Consider the following 20,511-nt stretch of genomic DNA (forward strand, 5'->3'; position numbering starts at 1 on the left):
TAGGGTTTGATGGAGTAGTGGAAAGTTATAAAAACCCACGGAGGATATTAAAGAAGCCCAAACTATAATTGGTAGAAGGACGAAAGGATGTTTGCTTTTAACTGAAACTGCTTGAATCTGAAGAGTGAGTAATTGAACACAGGAAGTGTGGTGGTGCTACTTTATTGGTCACAAGCAAAAGCTTTATTATGATCATAACTGTCCCTACTCCCGTTGTTAATCTACCACTTTGGGTTAGAAAATGAGCCCTAAATTAGCATCAAGTAACTCTCAAATAAAGGTTGATGTTACATAACCCTCTGAAGATGCTAACGTATTAAAACCTGTTTGTTTTATGAGCTCCATTTACTACAGACATGAGGTAAATAATATATGGATTCAACATTTACCAGTAGCAATCAGTGAAGGAGCTGCCCAGGGGAGTGCAGATCCTGTGGCTTAATAAATCCAGTTGTTTCAGGGCAGCGGTAATTTTCACGAACACAGCCATTACCAGCAAGACTATAGAATTGAAACCAATGTCCCAATTACCCAAATTAAAACACAGTGATTTTATCTCGATGGGTTTTTTCTACGAGCAGAGCACCTTAAATCTCAATAATGCAGCTAATCGTGTTTAGTTAGTCCATCATGATCATGGATATTATTTCATTCATAGTGCAACCCTACAACTGACTGCATTTATTTTTTGTGATCAAATCTCCCTTTTCAGTGTCTCTCTGGTTCTCTTCTTATGTTTTGATGTGCACTTGCAGAGCCTGTCTTTCAACAAACTCCTTGTCTTGTAAATAAAGTGTAAACAAACTCAGTGTATAAAAAATCCTGATCCTAAGGTAACTGATCTTCTTCCAGACAGATCTCTCTTGGAGCTTGGTCATGGAAAATGTGAACTGTCGAAGTTTTCTTTTTGCAATAGGCAATAAGCTGTATCATGATGTGTTTGAGTTAGGTTACCTTATGCACATTGCAATGGCCGATGCGTTGCAGATGTTCAGTTGTTCACTCAATGATAATTAGACCTCAGCAAATCTAAACAAAGTTTTTGCCTTTACAAGATGAGGCACTTTTAAGGGTATTTAGTTAGTAAATCTGCTAACCCAAGACTTCAAGTGGAATCCCAGTTCCTGAATATAAGAACCCTTCACTTGCATTTGGACCAGTGTCTGACTTCACTATCACCCCTCCAAGGTTCAGAGTCCTCAGCCAACAGCATCCCTGGAAAGCTCAGTGAGTTTCCTCCCTTGTGTTTTTTTTCCTACACTGGGGTCGTACAGAGGCAACCTGTCAGGGAACCAGCTTTAAGATTTAAGATAGTTCGCAGTTTATCATCAGCTTGCCTGCTCCCCCACCCCTGTGCTTCAAGACTGAGCTGTCTGGGAGGTCCTGTCTTTGGTTTCCACCCTATCAATATGGCCGCCAGGGCCTGTCATCAGTATGAAATAGAAACCCCGGGCCAATCAGGGTTAGAGGGATTAGATGACCGCTGGTGGGTTTTGCAATTTTCTTTTTTTCCTCTCTTCACAAAACCATTATGTTAGTAGGATCAGTGATCAGTGAGCTTTTTTTTCTTTTTTTTACTGTCACCTGGGACAGATGAGCAATATGGGGACAGCGGGGGTGTGTTTAAGTGTTACCTGAGAGAAGAAAAATGATTTTTGGGGGGATGTGGGTGCAGGTGGAGACATGAATGTGTATGTACATGCTCAGGGCCTGAGAGAGTTAAACACAGTGGATTTATATGTGAGTGTGTCATCGCTTGTATGTGAGAAGAAGAAGAAGGGAAAGTGTTGCTACCCTGAATAGGAAATATAACCAATTCACATGAAATATGCCCAAAATCATTCTAAAATGTGTCTTTAGCAAAGTATTTAGAGACGTTCATCCCGTACTGTGTCAATGAAAGTCCAAACTCAGTGACAGTTACGCAAAGAGCAGGGGCCGTTTCAGATGGACACCTGATACAGCCTCAGTTTCCAGAGGAATTGGAGGTAATTTCAGTATTGACTTTCTGAGACAAAGAATATGTGAGTGAAGAGATATGGATTCAACATCTTATCTCTCAGACACGTAGGTACAAGGCGCTTAGTGTTTCAAATTTCTTACTTATATTATTTATGGCAGTACCACATCACCCAGGATTACCAAAGTTATTTTTTATCTTTAAGAGATTTTCACATGAAAAACTGTTTTTTATAATAATTTTATGTTCATACACTTTAAATAGTGGCCTCCTGCTGTGTGTTAGTACTGCTAAGGGGCTCTTGACAATGCATCAGAGGTGCTTCAGTTAAAATTTTCAAAGTAAAATCTACTAATTCAGGGAGCCCAGGACAAAATCTTACCATAAACATGTCACAAACGTGTTAACTCCATAATAACAACCTGAGAAAACCCACCTCTCATTGTGTTCCTGGTACACCAGACGTGACTTCTCCAGCAGGTACTTCTCTACATATGCTCTGGAAATAAACACAAACACAGGCACACTGTTTAAAAGACTGGTTTAACCCTGTGAACCTCCAGAACCTGCTTGGAGTTCAAAGTGTGAAGAGAAAGCTGCTGATGCTCAGTTGATGTTGAAGGAAAACTTCAATTTCAGTAGACTGGTGTCCATATGGACACCAACACTTGCTGTGCTCATGTCAATGAAAGTCTCATTAATAAAAGGAGACAAGAAGGAAAGTTAAGAGGCAGAATTATCTGATTATATGGCTTTCAGTAATTTGTGGAATAACACTCAGTAATTACTCTGTCTCAACAGAACTTAATAGCTGTTTTTATTTCCTTTGTCAGACAAGGGAAAAAAAGTACAGCAAACATGTGTTTCAAGTTTACAATAAAGTGCTATATACATTTGATCTAATTTTACAATTCACAAAACATTTGACAAAGTTCTATTACACCAACAGCTTTGCCCTAAATAATACAAATAAATGTTTTGTTAAAATGGCAAATAATTACATTATAGCTCAAGCATGCTATAATTCCAATGTATTAAGCAATATCTTAAAGAAATTAGTGACAGATGACGGTTCCCCTTAATACAACAGATTGTGTGACAGTGACAGCGTTGGCATATGTGAATGTGTGAATTGTGTGCCTGTCAGGTTGTATACATGTGTTTTATCTGTATTTGTTAAATGTGTATCTCACCCCCTGACAGTGCCGCTCTCCTGATAGTTGACCTGGATGAACTTGCCGAAGCGGCTGGAGTTGTTGTTGTGGGCGGTCTTCGCGTTCCCAAAGGCCTGAGGAGAAAATGGAAAGAGTTACACATCAGTACAGACATGAGATGATGGTCAGGTACAGGTGTGTGTGTGTGTGTCTTCCATCCACCAGCAGCAAAGCAAAAAAACACAAACATCCTATAGAGATGACTGAAAAACTACAGTATTCAACTTTATAGCAGAAGGATAAACTACTTATCAGCAGGTTACGTTTTCAGGTAAATGTTTAAGTAGCAACATTTTTTTTTTTTAAAAATGCATTCCTTCTGGGAAACTTTTGGATGGGAACTGAACTCTGAACCAAAGTGAAAAAATGTGTTAGGAGTAGAGGGGCAAGCTACCAATCACAGCACTGTAACAGAGGTCATGAGGCACAGGAAGGGGCCCACAAGAGGCACGCACACACAAATACACAAATACACTGGCGAAACTCACACTCAGACACGTCAACCATGCACTAAACTGCCAAATTCCTGTGAAGGTAAACACTGCAGAGCTGAAAACAGACACAGTCACTGCTTGTGGGAATTGTGCGCATTTCTGCTAATACACACTCACACAGGGAGTCCATCATTAGAGGCCCCTGGAGGACGCATTCAGGTCCTCATTAGGAGCCCCACAGGGAAGGGGAGAGGAGAGGAGAGGAGAGGAGAGGAGATACAAAAGAAGTGAAGAGACAAGAAAAGGGGGGAAAAAAAGAACCTGAAAAATGTGGGAGAAGCAATGGAGGTCAGGGGAGGGAAGAAGGGATGAGAGGAGAACATGACACACATAAAGAAATAGTGAAGCAAAAAGGAGAAGAGGAAACAAAACACGAAAAGACAGGAAATGAGGACAGAATAGAAGATCAAAACCAAACAGAAATGAGATTACGAAAGGGATGTGATAGCAAAAAAAACAAAAGCAAGAAAATTTTAAAGTGAAGGAGAAAAGATGGCGAAGGCATAAAGAGAAGGAGCAAGGAAGTTTAAAAAAAAAAGGGAGATGCGCATAGCAATGAGCCATTAAAGAGGGAGAGAAACATATTTTACAGTTTTGATAAATGACGAAATAAGACCCAGCAGAAAGAGAGAGGGGAGGGTGAGGGACGAGGGGAGCGAGGTGGGTGTCAGATAATTGATTGTGGCTGCTGGGTGAATACTACAGCTCTGGAATAACACGGTTAATAAAAGTAAAATCCTGCTCCTGAATCAGGCTTTGATCTCCAATACGCCCCCTAACACAGCCAACCTGACACACATTCAACAAGCCAATCAGAAGAAACCAGACGGAAGAAGAAAGAAGCTAAACAAGATATGAGACTGATGTTTCCTCTTTATCTTTAACTCTCTTACTACACCAGTGATTGTTTCCCCTGCCCAGCCTACCCTTGATTTTTTGATGCTTCTCTCCAGTCTTTATGCATCATTCTATTCTCACCATTGCACCACGACTGAGGCTTAGTGTGTGCCAGTCTTACAGGGGTTGAGACACGCTGGTAACCACAAATAGAGAGACGAAGAGAAGGAGGGAGGAGAGAGCATGGACTGACAGTGAGATCTCTTTCGATTCCCTCAGTCCAAAATGTAAATCGAAACTGCAATTTGCATGATAATGACAGAGCTTTCATCCTCAATAATTCCTGGATATGAGAGCTATTCTGTGGCAAAATATTTCCAGTTTTGAGTTTTAGGGGAAAATCCACTTCCTGAAATGATTGAACTGAGCGTGAAATGAGCCCGTCTCTAATGGAAACTGTCAATGACAATCAAACCACTGCTGGCAGAAAATGGAGAGAAAAGAGACAAGGAGGGATACACTGGTATGTTTGTGGGTATGTGTGTGTTACAGTGGAAGATGCACGTCTGTTTGCATGTGTGTGTAATGCATGCATGCATGCGGTATGCCATGTGCAGTTTGTGTATGTGCTTTCTGCGTGAGTTTGAAAGAGATTAATGAGCAGGGCGGCAGTGTCTGGATGATTTAGTGGTGAACTCTGATTCAAGGTCAACGCCTGCTGAGACCACAGCACAGGAAAACACACACTGTGAATCACTGATTACTGCATGTGCGTGCATAAGTGTGTGCTAAACATATGAGTGTGTGGATAGATCAGGGGTGAAAGAGAGACAGAGGGCAAGAAAAAAAACAAAAAAAACTAACCAAAATGAAAGGCAGTGTAGTTTGGTTGGTTGCACTGTGGTTACTATTAAATAATAGAGAGACACTCGGTTGCATTTCAGACCCCACTTTCTTTTTTCCTTGTCTGTTGTTTTGGACAAAGGCCTCAAAACAACACGTTTACATTCAGGAGACAGAACTCTCCCGCAGCTATAATCTTGACAGGAGTAAAGGCAGAAGTCAGGCGATGCTGTAAAAGAAAGCCAGTACAGAAAAAGGGTTGGAGTTTAATTTAAAATGCAAAAACCAGCTTTGCAGTATCAATCCAACCCACCAAAATGATGTTAGCAACCTAAAAACTTTATCCAAATCATTACATTTGAATTTTAATCGTGCCACCATACATTTAAGCAAGTGTTTGAAATAGGTAATAGGTTATTTTTTGAAAGCGCATTCGTTCCCTGATCATAACCAAATGTTTATTACTGTAACCACGGTGACAAAGATCTGCTAACCTTAACATAGTCCTTTTGTGGCTCAGGATGATATTTGCATCGTCGTCAGTATTGGCTGATAAAGGTTTTAAAATAAGATATTGGCAAAGGCCAGGCAGATGGCGTTTGTCAGGCTAAATGTTTACAGTCTTGTTTGAAAAGGTTACAAAAACATGCATGTTTTAAACGTAAGCTGAGCTATTTTTTTTGTTTTGTGAATGTGTACTTTGAATGTTAGCTCTGCACCTGTCAGTGGACCTTCGAGATAAGCATAGGTGTAAGAGAATGTTAATTCCACTACAGCAGAGACCTGATGTTTTCTGCAGTTAGGTGGAAGAACTATATTTATACATTGGGATCAGCCAAAATGAGCTTGAAAATAATCAGCATATTGGATATTGACATCCCAAGTTTTTACCCAAACCTCAGTGTTTCCCAAACCTGATCTACACACTAATTTTAAACTTAACTTAAAACAAATGTTAATTGTGGAGTGGTCATATGAGAAAAAAAGGATTTGAAATAGTTATGCAAGGTGTCAGATCAGAGACTATTTCTATGTGTCATTCTAGAGAGCAAGGGTATACTGTCACTTACTTATTTAATTTAGTTAATAGGTCGATAGGTTCAAACACTCAGAACATATGTGATGAAGAAAACACTACCAAAGACAAAAGTATAAATGATGACACGTAATAAAGAAAAGAAAACTTGTTTCAGGTTTGCTTTCTTAAAACAATGTAGCCTTGAGGAAACATCCAAGAATAAGGAAAGACATATTTGCTGTTCTCATGCAAGACTGAGACTTAAAAGACTAAATTGTCTTTTCAATTTAAAAATGAATGACTCAACATAAACTGAATTAGCCCAGCCTTCACTGCATAGCCTGTGGTGCCATATGGAGTCCAGAAATAGGCAACCTAATTGTCTTAAAAACAGTTCAACACACTCCATTTACACAAATCAAAGATACAGGGCTTAGTTGGCCATATGTTAGATTTTATGTTGAAGCAAATGTGCTGACCCCAAGGCTTAATCCTGCTGCGACAGTGTGTTCTTTATGTGTGTGTATCTTTGGGTTTAAGTCCAAGCTCCATACTAACAATATGCTAATGTATGCTTATGTGACATGATAGCCCCTGTGGGCTGTTCCACGCTGTCACATCACGTTAGCCAGTTGTTTCCTCCACCGCTGCAGAAATCTTCAGCTCCACAGCCTCAGAGGAAGCAAGCAGTGGTGCTTCTGCTACTTCAGAACAGGATTTAGTGTGCTAAGTGTTGAGGGGAGAGGGACAAGATGAAGGCCTTTAATTAGCATGTCAAAATGTTCCTCAAAGCATGGGCTAAAATTGGCTCAAATACTAATGCAAATAACCTGGTGCTCTCTCTCTCTCTTACTTTTTTTCCTTTGTCTTTTTCCACTGCACATCTACGGTGTTTCCCCACACACTCACAAAATCATTAGGTGACCTAGATTATGAAAAACAAGTGGAGACGTGCCAAAACCACTGCTGGGCAAGCTTCCATTAGCTCGTTTTCTGTGTTTCAGGGAGTGCCGAGTGGTTCACATCATTGATGATGTCTGCAGTGCCCAAATATTAGGTTCAACCTACAGAAAGCCTCTAAGAATTTAATTCTACATATCTAACTTTGCCCCTTTTCAGCAAATTAAAGAATGTATATTTTTCAGCTCAATATCACAAAGGTGGTTCATTTCAACATGACTATATAACTCCTGGTTTTGGTCCAGTTCCAATCACACTGCTTCAATGTCTGTAGCTTTAATTGCAGCTGAGCTGTTGCTGTTCACACCCCCTTCAAGAAGAAGATTTTCTTTGTTTGTGATTGACGGTTAACCCTACGGCACCTGATATATGTGAACAAGTTTGTGGGACCAGGACTTTCTATTGCTTCTAATTCTTTCTGAGCAACCATTTGACATGGAAATATCACAGAATTCACAGCACAGCTAATACTGCACAAACAGCACATGTCGGTTCCACATTTTTTCAATTTTTCTAAATAAATAATCAAAGAAATTCAGCTTTGTTTACTTATTTTTTTGCGTTGTTTCAATAAAAGTGCAAGACCTTACATTGCAGTGTAAAAAGACTTTAGTGTGTTGCCTTTGCCCACAATGTTCACCAGCTGCAAAGACACTATTGTGTTTGCTCAGAGCACTTACAAACCAAAGTCTGTGTTTGATAGATTTGGTTTCAAATAAAATTTGCTTTGAAATCAGCAGGTAGACAGAAGTGTCCAGCCTTCTTCTGCTAATTCACCCTGGCATCACCATACCAAAAACTGCTTTACATTGCACAGCTGCACTGTCTGAATGCACACACAACTTCTTTGGAAGAACCACACGAACAAAGGGTTCCATAGCAGACACTGTAAATGCCATTAAGACCTTGGTGGGAGACACGAACCCCATTTGCTGCTTCATTAAACAACTACAACATGACAGAAGTAGGCTGCCAAGTTACACTGCTGATGCACATCAGCTTTACCAAACTGCAGTTTTGACAGCTTCACCACTGGTGAAACAGCAACAGAGCAACTACAAAACTCTTACAGAAGGCCTCTTGATTGATTTGTCGTGCAATTAGAGCTGTGTACAACAACTGTGAAGACTACTTCATTGTAGCAAATGAAAACCAGAGAGAGGAAATATTTCTACTTTCTCAGATTTAAGAAAAAAAAACAAGAATGTTTCCAAAAGAGTATTTGAGGGATTTACTGCAAGTGTGTCACAGCCAAGTCCTCTAATCAAAGGCTTTCCCCTTCAAAGACTTGTTGGGCTTCTCAGCGATGGTTCACTCCAGAGTGGCTCATTTCAGGCCAGTGGACCGTTATTAGCAGCTGCTCGTTAGTGTTTACCGGCCCTACGAACATATTGCAGCGTGAAATACACAGTCGCACACAGCTTAGCTCAGTTAATTTACCTTATTGTCTGACATTTTTAGATGGTAAAAATAGAAGCTGTTGTAGGATTGTTGTTTGATATAAGTGGAGATACGATACAGTGTGAGTCTAGGTAGTATTCAGCAATACTTTTAATGGTGCCTTACCTTATAAAAATATAAATAACCTCACAAGACAAGTCTGATGGTGAAGAATCTGAACAAGTCTGCTGAATAAAATAAAAAAGAAAAATTGAGATTATTCACAAATTTTTGCTTTGTTCTTTTTAAAATGCTGGTGAGCATTTTTTTTTTAACCTCTCCATGCCTCTAAAATATATTAAACCAATTTGAGGTCAATGGCCAGTAATGCAATGGCTTTGTCTTTTGTCCTTGGTGGGTAAAGTATGAGAATACACTTAGGAGTCACACTATATAATATAATCAGAATCACACAACACTGGATCCATCACCTCCATCCTTCCACTATCCATCTTCCATGTGTCCTGTTGTTGAACAACATCTGGAACAGCAGAAATATCTCGAAAACAATCCTTCAGAATGATTTCATGCTGCGTGGATTCCCCCAGAGGGCCATCTGAGTCTGCCTATAGACCCAGTGGGGTTTTTTTTTCTCTAGGCTTTACTCCTTCCACATTTACAGAGGCTCTCGCAGCTCAGTGAGATGACATCACATCGCATTCCTTTGCTAGCAGGTGCAGCTTGACTTCACATGGCAGGCTGGAAAAACAGAGTGCACGTGTGTGTGTGTGTGTGTGTGTGTGTGTGTGTGTGTGTGTCTGTGTCTGTGTGTCTGTGTCTGTGTGTCTGTGTGTCTGTGTGAGGTTGGGGGTAGCTTCAACGCTACCCTTCTTCTAGGTGTGCAGTCAGGCTTGAAAATACCCACTTACAGAGGAGAGCAGGTGGTGGTGAAGAGCTCTGCCCCTTGGAGCAGCAAGCAGTAACACTCATAGGATGTAAAAAAATAAATAAAAAATGACAACATTGTGCGATTGTGTGTGTGTGTGTGTGTGTGTGTGTGTGTGTGTGTGTTTGCATTCAGCTCTGCCTTGTTAATGTGCTTGAGACCCATTCCAACACTGACTTTTTCAATTACTACCATGTGCATCTGTACGTCTAGAAAAACCAGGACTGACGAGTTTGTCATGAGCAGCTGTGAGGTTGACTCACAGTAAATAAAACTAAAGTTACGATTATTTAAAAGAAGAAGAGCACAAATTATCATTCTTTCTTGTTTTTGCGTAATACATTGGGATAAATAAAATAATCAGGCTAATTTCTTGTAAATTAACTAACTTACACCAGTATATACATAAAATTGCACTGATCTCAAGTGACAATATTCAGCAAAGTATGAATTTGATAACATCATTAAAGCCATTAAAGACATAAAGCATGTTGGCTTTCACACTATGCAAAACAGGAAGATGTAAAATTCTTAAAAAATGTCTCCAGTACATACTGTATGTAATATGTTTTGTAAAAAGAGACTCAGTAAACCCTCAACACTAAAAACAACTGCTCCAAGAATCAAGATATGACAAGTGAAGCAGACCTCATATTTTTTACCAGCTATATCTCCGTCCTCTGTATGTTTCACCTTCCAGACTGCCCTTATGTAGCACCTTCTTCTTTGTTTTACAAAGTGCTTAACATTTTTTGCCTCTTGTTCACACATTGGCCTACACAGGTTTTGAACCACAAACCCTGCGATTAGCAGGCATTGCATTCTATCACAAGACACAGCTTCATCTCTTTCCATTTCTTCTAGTCTCTCAATTTCAGCTGTTTTTTGTTACCTTCAGACACATAGGATGAGCCCTCCTTTCTAGGAATACAGGATGGAAGGGAGGGAAAAGGAGGTGAGGACAGAGGAGAGAGGAGGAGGACAGTTACATAATCGTGACAGGTCACACAGCAAAGCAGGGGCCTCCTTCTAACAGCTAGCATGTGTAGAAAGGAGGTAAGTTAGTCTGCGTGACAGAGTAACAAAGAAATGTTATATAGTATTTGAATAAGGCCTGAAAATATGCACATATTTCAGAAAACACTGAGTCACACCAATACATTTGTGCATACACAGACATACATATATACTGTTGTTGGCGCACACTGAAACGGAAGTTTGTCTCATGTGGTGAGCATGAGCACTCAACATTACAACCAAAGACTGGTGCTTGACATGAAAACCTTGCTCGGGAGTACAGTATCATCTGTTAAAAAATACCCAGTATCTATTGGCTAATTTGACAACGAGAAGTTTAAAAACCAGGCAATGAGTTGATAATAGCTACAGCACTGAATCCACCTTCAAGCAAAGTAAGTAATATTGATTATCTCTTTACCACTGCACCTGTCAAGGGGTGGGACATATTAGACAGGCTGAACGATTAACTGCATTTGCGATAATATCGCGATATGATAGAACGAGATTTTGTAACCGCAAGGGCCACAATTTCACTGGTCATGTGATCTGGCGGCGTGACCTGCTTTTGTTTACGCCAAGTGAGGCAGAGCAGAGCGGTACGGAGAGGGAGTGAAGTCAACACTGTGTGGAAATATTTTGGCTTTAAGACAGGACGCTACGCAGAGCCAAATATTCTGCAGAACTTGCGGTTGCTACTTCACGTGCAGTGATGTGCGGTCAGGGGAGGCAGGTGAGGCAGAGCCTCACCTGACATTACGGAAAGAAAAAAACATATATTGATAAAATAATTTAAATGGTTATATTTATCCAGTGATTTGTACTATAAAATATTTAATTTTTCATTTAGCCTTCTCAGTTTTGATGATTTTTAAATTCAAAATCGCTGAATTTTCGTAATTTCCCATTCAAATGCTTGGAAGAAAAGTCGGTGAGGCAGCGGCGAATTGAGCCTCACCTTGAATTGTGCAATCCCTCACTGTGCTGTCTGCCATGCGCAGGCTGTCACTGCATGGCAGCCAGTGTAGTGAGGGATTGCGCAATCCAAGTGAGGCAGCAGAGAGCTCAGCCTCACTTGGAAAAACATTGCTGCTGGCTGTCATACTCATTTTGCACTTTAGTATATAGCCTGCTGCTGTTGTTTGCAAAGTAATTTTGCTTCCTTAAGGTTTGCAAAGGACATTCTTGAAGTTTATTTTATCTTCACTGGTTTTATTTACCTCAAAATGTCAAATTGGTTAAAGCGGATATAATTGTTCTTGCACTTTAGTGTGTGTGATGTTTCTGACTGGATCAGTAAGCTTTATACTTTTACTTTAATTTATATGTGTATGTTTATTTATCTATTTTTTTTTATAGACTGTCCTGTTCGGCAAAGACAGTGTTTAAGAAGAGCAGTCAACATGTTTACATACATTTTCATCAAAGTTGAAAAGTTAGTCAAGTTTAAGGAAAAAAGCCACAGATTTGTTTTATTTATTGTTGTAATCTCGCTTTGAAATAAATCTGGTATAGTTTATTTAGCAACATATGGATTTATTTATTGTTTTTGTCAAAAAATACACATGGAGAGAGCCTAGAAAAAATAATCACATATCAAATCGCAATATTGAGGAAAAAAATCGCAATTAGATTTTTTTCAAAAATCGTTCAGCCCTATAAGACAGAAGGTGAACAGTTAGTTCTTGAAGTTTATCTGTTGGAAGCAGGTAAAATGGGCAGAATAAGGATCTGACCAAATTTTACAATGGTCGAACTGTGATGTCTAGATGACTGGGCCAGAGCATCTCCTGAACGGCAGGTCTTGTGGGTTGTTCCTGTATGCTGTGGTTTGTAAGTGCCAAATGTGGTCCAAAGAAGGAGAACCGGTGAACTGAAATCATGGGCACCACGGCTAATGTGAGTGGCGAGCAAAAGCTGTCTCATGTGGTCTGATCCCACAGAAGAGCTACTGTGATGCTAATGTAAAAACCTTAATGCTGCTATGACAGAAAGGTGTCAGAACACACAGTGTATTGCAGCATTTGGAGCTGCATAGCGGCAAACTGGTCAGAGTGTCCATGTTGGCCCCATCAACCACCAGAAATACCTACAATGGACACATAAGTGTCAAACTGGCGCAATGGAAGAGGTTATCTGCCACGTATTAGTTGACACTGTTGGCTGATGCTGAGTTCCGTCTTTGATTTCATTTGATTTCAATTCTCTGTGTTTCTTTCTGTGACTGTTCCTAACTTAATGTTGCGATTGAATCACTGGTTTATACATGTTGTGTTGGGTTTGCAAGACTAACTGTCACCACAACTGAATCCTTGTAAGGGACACAGCTAATGCTGGCTGGATTCCCGCCCTTGCAATTATGCAGTAGAAACACAGTACTGAGCTGTGCAGAAGCTCTGAGTGACTCAGCAGGCACTAAAATAACATGAATGAAAACCAACATCTAGTGAGAATCAGTGAGTGTGTTGAAATGGACATGAGTATCCTGGTTGGGATCAAGTTTTTGACACATCCCATTTGCTCATGTAAACATCACATCTTCATTTTATAAACTTGGAAAAGCCCTTGGGCCTAGTTTTGAGAAACAAGAATATGCTAGCTGGAATATGCTGACAGAAACCACAGGTGCTGCTTCGGACAAATAACGTAACACAAACAATGACAGCGGTGAAAGTGCCAGGAGTTAAATATACTTAGTAATTAGGATGAATGAAACTATTGAAATGCTGACCTACTGACGTCTGTGCCAGACGGGTTACAGAAACCTGGTTTCCCAACATTTACATCCTGATAAGACTGTTCCTTCAGAATTTATGATTTTAGAGACCTTTTAACAAACACCGTTTTCCATAAGCTCTATCATAGACAGCGACATGGAAGAAGTCCATGACGGAGTGAAGGGGTCACGGTTCAACTCAGTAAAGCACATGCTGTAGTGTATGCAGATTAGTCTCAGAAAATGGAAAGTGAACCTCCAGGAAAAGGCATCAGTTTTTATAAAGATTGATACAAGAAATAAAATGTGCATTTACAAGGAGTTACAGAAGTGAGTGGAACGGAGGCTAGCTTGAACCTCATGACTTTGGCTCCCTATGTGGACTTATTAAACCAGGAAGGAGGAGAGTAATCTTGTATCAACATAGTCTATATGGTTATGATATGATGCGATCAATAAGTTGACCATTTGTCTCCTAGCAACTTCAGCCCACAAATGTCAGTGAACTGCTGCCATGGAAGTGCTCAATCAAAGGCTGTTTCCACAAAAACATCCAAATAAGGTTTTATTGTCTTTAAAAAGAAAAAAAATGTATGCACTATAGCTCCATCGCCATTAAAGTTGACATTGCCCTACATAAAAACAGACAGAAATTCAAACTTCAGTTTGACATCGTTCAACTTCATTTTATGGTAAAATGCAGAGACAGACAACGGACATGGGAAAAAGCCAAAATTGTGGTCGTGGTGTTATGTGTTTTAGGGCATGTCCACACGAATATCTGTTTTATAACCAGGTTTTAAAATGAAAACGATTTCTAACCAGAGAACCAGAGAAGTGTTTTGTCACAGTTTCAATCAGTCTCCATCCATAATAATAGAACACATATCACAAGACCATTCACATACGCTGGGCATGTGTGTTCTGATGTAAACATGAGGCAGTGGGTTGGTTGCTTAGGAGGATGGCCAGCAATGTCAAAAACTACATTTCCTTGGTGACTAATGATGAGGTGGAACTGTCAGTGAAAGTAACATCAGTATAAGACGGTCATGCTCACAAAGCAAATATGGAAACATGCTGGAGTAGGACTGGTGCATCATCCGTCCCTGAAGATAACCCTAAGGGTCATGTGATGGATCCCTGATTGAATCAGGGATCCAATCAGGAAGCAAAGGTAGTTGTCTGTGTCATTGTTTCCAAAAGTCTGTTTCCACACAAAAAGACAACCCTAGAGTCAAACTAAAACAGAGCCAGTCACAGATCCAAAAGGAGTCCAAAGTGCCTGAGTAGTGTAGATGAGAGGAGTAAACAAAGCAGAAGTTAAGCATTTTAAAAGGACAACATATCATGGTAGATGTAGCCTTAGAACACAGGCCAACAGGACACCCAGCTGAACCTAATATTGACATAATTTAAACATGCAGCCAACACCTTTGTCCTCAAAGTGTCACACTGAATGGTCAATTCACTGTTATGTTTTGAGACACGTCATGACTCATACTTGTGACCATGGCGTGTGTTGTCTGTACATACTGTATGTGTGAGTATTGTGTGCATCCATGATTCAGAGAAAGTACAGTCACAATAACAGAAAAACACAAGTTCTATGCAGACAACACGTGCGCGCACATGTGGAGAAGAGTAACAAAGAAGAAGAAAACTCCCATCTTTCTCACAATATTTCAAACACACACACTAACACGTTCTCTCTCTCCATAAATGGCTGCTGTCACTAGTGTGCTGGGCCACATCTGGATCCCATTGGCCTCAGGAAGGGCTGAACACACAGGCCCAATAAAAGCCTCCTTCCACTGCACAGCACTGTCAACAGGCCCTCCACCACTGTCAGCGAGGAGGAGGAGGAGGAAGATTACGAGTGAGAGAGGCATTAGAGCGATTGGAGAGGTAGACTGAGGAGAGAAGGGGAGGGAGTAGCGGACACATGGAAATGGAGAGGCAGAAAGGAAGGGATAGAGGAGAGATATGTGAGGGAGAAGAGGAGGACAACAGAAAAGTTACAAAGAGACACAAGTTATGTCTCCATTAAAAAGCTCAATTGAAATTTTGCCAAAATAAAATGCTATATAATGCATTTCAATGGCGTTAATTTTTTGTTTTTTCAAGAATAGTTTGACTCTAACTTGCTTTCTTGTCCAAAGTTATGACTGTCTCAGAGCTGTATGTGTTGGTGTGTGTGTTTAACTGCTGTCTACATCAGTTCAGCCATACCTTCGAAATGTCTGTGCTTCATGTTGTGTGACTCTGCCAGGAGTTGCTGTTGGCAGATTTTGTATGTGGTTTTCCACATCTGCAACAAGCTCTGCATTAAAATAAAACTTTTTATAAAGCATGCAAAGAAAAGTATACACCTTTCAGCAAACATTAAGACGCCTAATCGACCCCAAACTGCTTTCTCTTCAATCCAGTGCGCTGACACACCACAGTCTCTCTACATTTGATAAATCCTGAGAGTATGTGGGAGTGTGCTTGAGGCTGGCGGTGAGCCTGTAATGCAGTGCGGTGTGACTGACAGAAAATGTAACTCAGCATGCGAGGTGGTGTGGGAAAATCCCACGACTGAGTGTGTTGAAGTGATAATCCCTCGAGAGCTGGACTTGTACATGCTGCAGTGTGGAAGTGTGTGTGTGTGTGTGTGCGCTGCAGTGCGAGATGATTAATTTGGGGATTTGGGTGGGAGGAGTGTGTGTGTGTGTGTGTGTGTGTGTGTGTGTGTGTGTGGACAGTGTGTGGCGCATTTATGTTTGCATGTTGCAATACACTATGTGAGTGTGTTTGTGCATTTGTGAGACAAAAGTTTCCACTTAGACTTTTTATAATGTGTAAGTATGAATGCTTCAGGGTGTGTGTCCAAAGTTTGTTTTTCTGTGGCAGAAAAGCACTGGTAGTGTGCTTGGGAACACCTCATCCTCACCCGAAACCACTTCCAATCTGCACATGGGTTTTACGTCTATGAAAACAAATCACCACTCTGCTGTTGTACAGTCGACTAGCTTCACCCTTCATTGTGATACTTAATGTTTGACATGTTGTACAGTTCCACATACACAGATGCAGCCATGACAAGCTTCTCCTCCACTGTCTCGGTTACCAGGATAGAGAGTTACCTGTGTGATTGGTGGCCTGAAAAGGAGCAACAGAGACTTTCTGAAAGCACTTGATGTTGTCTTTTAAAAAATACAAAAATTTTCAGAACCAGAAACTGAAAAAACAAAAAGAAATAACTGATTTCTAACTTTTTTAACTACTCATCTGTGACATGCCATTCAGTCCGAAAATAAAAAAAAATAAATCTAAGCTTTCAATCGGGATCATTAATCAAAATAGGTTTTCAGGCGTTTCCTATTTTAAAATTCTAATCCCATTCTGTAAAAAACAAAAAAATATCCGCTCCTTGTTGTAATATAGAAACTATAAGTGACCCAGCTGTGACCATCGGTCAAATGACAAAAATTCAGGGACTTTTTGCTTGAACCGGGCTGTGCTTACCCAGATCAGATAGTAGACAAGTATTTGAAGAGTATTCGTGAACTGTGTGTAGATTTATACTGTGTATATGCATACAGTATTTGTGTTTATATGTTTGGGCTTTGTTTACTTGCAGCGGAGGGAACAATGTTTACAACCCCAGGCGCTTCCTGTCTCTCATCTTCTTTTTCCCCTCCACTACACTCATAAATTGACTTCATTAACTCTTCACAACAGGCCTAAGCAACCTCATTGGGGCTTTTTATTTCCTTGTCAGCAGAGAAGTCTCCAAGTATTACTGTTTATAAAATAAACAGAGTAACTCAGCTATGCATGTTCAGAGGCACGTAGTACTCTAATGAACAGAAGATGTAAGATGTGTCTACCCAAGAGCTCTGGACTTGAATCTTTAACTGTGTCAGTGATCTCTTATTCCTGTACTCGTTAAATACACATAATATGCAAAGTTGAAAATGTGCTTCCCCACATAAGACACTTGACTCTTTTCCATTTCCCTGTTTGACTTTCCTTAACTTCTCAAAATAAAATGTATTACCCTCTTAGCATCACATTTCAATTCTGTTGGCTTTTGTGTCCCAAAAAAACAAACCAGAAGGGTTACGTTGGATTAAAAAAAACCCTTAAACAATGCAATTTCTTAATTAATGCAGCACATGTTAGGAGAAGTAATAGCGGAGTAGTGAGGAAAACATGCTGACAAATCATGTCTGGAATGATGAAGCAGCTTTGCATGGAGGACACATTAATAAGAGGCACAGCGTCTGAATTTGCTGCAGTCTTTTGAGAAACAGACAGATTAGTACAGAGTCTCATCAATCACGCCAGACCTTTTATGCCAGAGAGGTGAAAAATACTGAGAAGGTTTGCCACTTCAGTCAGAACAGCAGAGTCACATTATATCTTCTGTTGGGGGCCACAGACCTCATTTCTACAACAAGGATCTCACATCACACCCTCACTGCTGAAGAAAATCAGCTTCTGACAGCTCCATCAGCCTCCACGTTTTCCTCTTCGACTCTCCTCACATCCCACACCATCACTCACATAAGTAGGGCTGGGTATTGTAAAGAACCTTATAATTTGATTCAATTTCGATTCTTCAATAGTGATTTAAACACTTTGGTATTGATTCAGTTACAAGTCAGAATGCACAAAAGCAAAAAATATGACACACATGTACAAGCCACTCTCTGCTGACTTCAACGACTCCAAAATCACTCTCTTTTCCTCTGTGTACACCTGCGGGATGGCGATTTCAGTCGTATGGATGAGAGGTAAAACATCTTCAAGAACCTAAAGAAAAGTGCAGCTACTTTTTACTGAACTTACTTCTACTCTACTACTTGAGACGTATATTTTTGAATTGTCAAGCCCTTTGAGTAAATAAAATGCTTTCTAGACAGCGCCATGAAAAAATATGTTTGAGGTGGCGTGGCCAACATCTGGTTCAGTCAGCACAAACACAAAATAGATGTTTGGGTTGTTAGGGTTGGCTGTCAATTGAATAGTAGGTCTCTGATTATTACGAAGACTAGAAAAAATAAGTGCACACTCAGTAGATACAACACAACTCCTTTGGCATCTGCTGCATTAGTTTGTCTGTAGACTGGCTCTCTAACTATCACAGAATCATGCCCCGATTCAACCCACCGGAATCGCAACAAATTAAAAATGATATTATTAAGCTGTTGGGGCGGCTGTGGCTCAGGTGGTGGAGCGAGTTGTCCACTAATTGCAAAGTTGGCACGAAAGAGGTCGAACCGGTGTTACTGGACAAGACACTAAAGCCCAGTTTGCCTCCATTGGCAGGTGAGCACCCAGCATTGCAACTGCAAAATAAAGCAATGGTATTAGATCAGCATTCAGTATCAGTTGCTGTACTAGAGCAGGTCAGAGCATAAAGTCATAGTCTGTGCATCTCTTTATGACACTGCTGCTCTGCACATGTGAAAAGCATCTCTCCAAACAACAAATCAGCTGCAGCTTTAAATATTCAAGTCAAATCTTTCTGGAAGGGAACTCACTCACTCTTCAAAAACACAGCTTCATATTTATGAGTTGAACATAAAGGATTTATATCTGCAGCATTCCGGCTAACAAGTCCAGTTTCCAGTTTGGTCATTTCCATGTCCACATTGTCCAAAAAGGCCAATAAATAACTCCAGCTTTCGCTTAGAGTCACCTGACTGTTCATAGCTCAGTGAACGGCATGTTAAGAGCCAAACTGGCAGGTCCTGTAGAATTATAATCCGATCTGTACACTCATGGATGCAGTATTGTGTTACCAAAGTGCCAGAGGAAGAAAGAATGGGAAAGTTGATTAGTGCTCTGTAAGAATAGTGGATTTGGCACACTAATTCAATAAAGAAGTATCTTATCTGTGCCTTTCGGGGGGAAGGAAGCATCGGAAGGAGGTGAAACAACCTAAAACGAGATGCTCTTGTCTTCCTGTGAGACTGCACTGTTTCCTCTTTGTCTGTCTGAAAATTAGATGGAGCTTTGCTTTGGATACTGAGAGGCCATTCATTCTTTCTTTTTCTATCCTAATCTTTAATTTTTTAAATAGTATTTAGTTGCTCTGTTTCTCTTCGTCTCTCTTGTCTTCGCCTATTTTGGCTAATTTCATTGCTACCTCTATCTCCCCTATTTTGAAGCCTCGTTATACTCTTTGTGTGTCACTTCTCCTCTCTGTCTTATCTCTCTCCGTCTTCTTTTCTGATCCAACATTCTTCAGACTTCAGGATGATGCTTCATTCCAACAGCAGAAGCAGCATAGTTTATTTTTACATCAGACGGGAGCCACCAATGCCGCAAAAATGCACGGCGCCAATGTGAACATTACAGCAGGCCACTGAAGCCTTCACCGCATGTAAACCCAAAACCAAGGCACAAATACTATACGGGCAAACAGGCCCATGTTGAGAGAGTAAAACCTTAGATCCTCACAACAAACTCACAGTGTTCATTTGGAGTAAATCCACATTCACCATAAAAACAACAGAGCTCCCCGCTGCACTCGCTAACTGCTGTTAACAAACAACCGTGTCATGATGATGCAGTGATGGCAGCATCACATCTATGTTTATCTTCACGCAGCAAACAGGCATGAACGTGATGAGATGGGTGTCGAAGAGCATGTTTCATGGTGCGGAAATCACACAGCACGAGTGTCAGTCAGCTGAGTAGTATCTAACTTGTGTGGGGAAGAGGGCTGCCACTATAGACTGTTTCTTCATTGATTCATTTATCAACTATTTAAGTAACTAATCGGTTAATGTAACTCAAATCGACCACTTCCTTTAAATGCGTTACACTTTAGCAAAAGTGCCATGGCACAAAACAACGGGTTAGATATGTGCTTCAAATAATAGAGGAAATAAAATAATTTGGACATTAAGAACAGCGCACGTCCCATCAAGCTCAATGCACATTACCACACACAGAGGCACCGTCAGTCAAAGTAGAATGAGCCTTGATTGTTACCTAAACATTTCCCCAAACCCTAGCAGGCAGAGGTTTTAGCAGCTACGAGGACAAAAAACATTAAAAAGCTCTCTCCTCTAATGAACACTTGCATTGGTTTTGCCTTTTGTGTCTGTGCATCTTTCAGAAAAGC

The 20,511-nt window shown here is 40.4% G+C and overlaps 1 protein-coding gene across 4 annotated transcripts in view; it reads right to left on the reverse strand.

The window, feature by feature from the left end:
• LOC103364430 (unconventional myosin-IXa-like) overlaps positions 1 to 20,511 on the reverse strand; it is a 174,060-nt gene that overhangs the window by 87,991 nt on the left and 65,558 nt on the right. For all 4 annotated transcript variants that reach the window (XM_008291551.1, XM_008291566.1, XM_008291558.1 and 1 more), the window contains exons 3-4: positions 3,154 to 3,248; positions 2,397 to 2,459 (exon numbers count right to left, since the gene is read on the reverse strand). In XM_008291551.1, the coding sequence (XP_008289773.1) occupies positions 2,397 to 2,459; positions 3,154 to 3,248 (158 nt within the window). The remainder of the gene's footprint in view (positions 1 to 2,396; positions 2,460 to 3,153; positions 3,249 to 20,511) is intronic.

Source organism: Stegastes partitus, unplaced genomic scaffold, assembly GCF_000690725.1.
Source record: "Stegastes partitus isolate 25-593 unplaced genomic scaffold, Stegastes_partitus-1.0.2 Scaffold17, whole genome shotgun sequence".
NCBI lineage: Eukaryota > Metazoa > Chordata > Actinopteri > Pomacentridae > Stegastes > Stegastes partitus.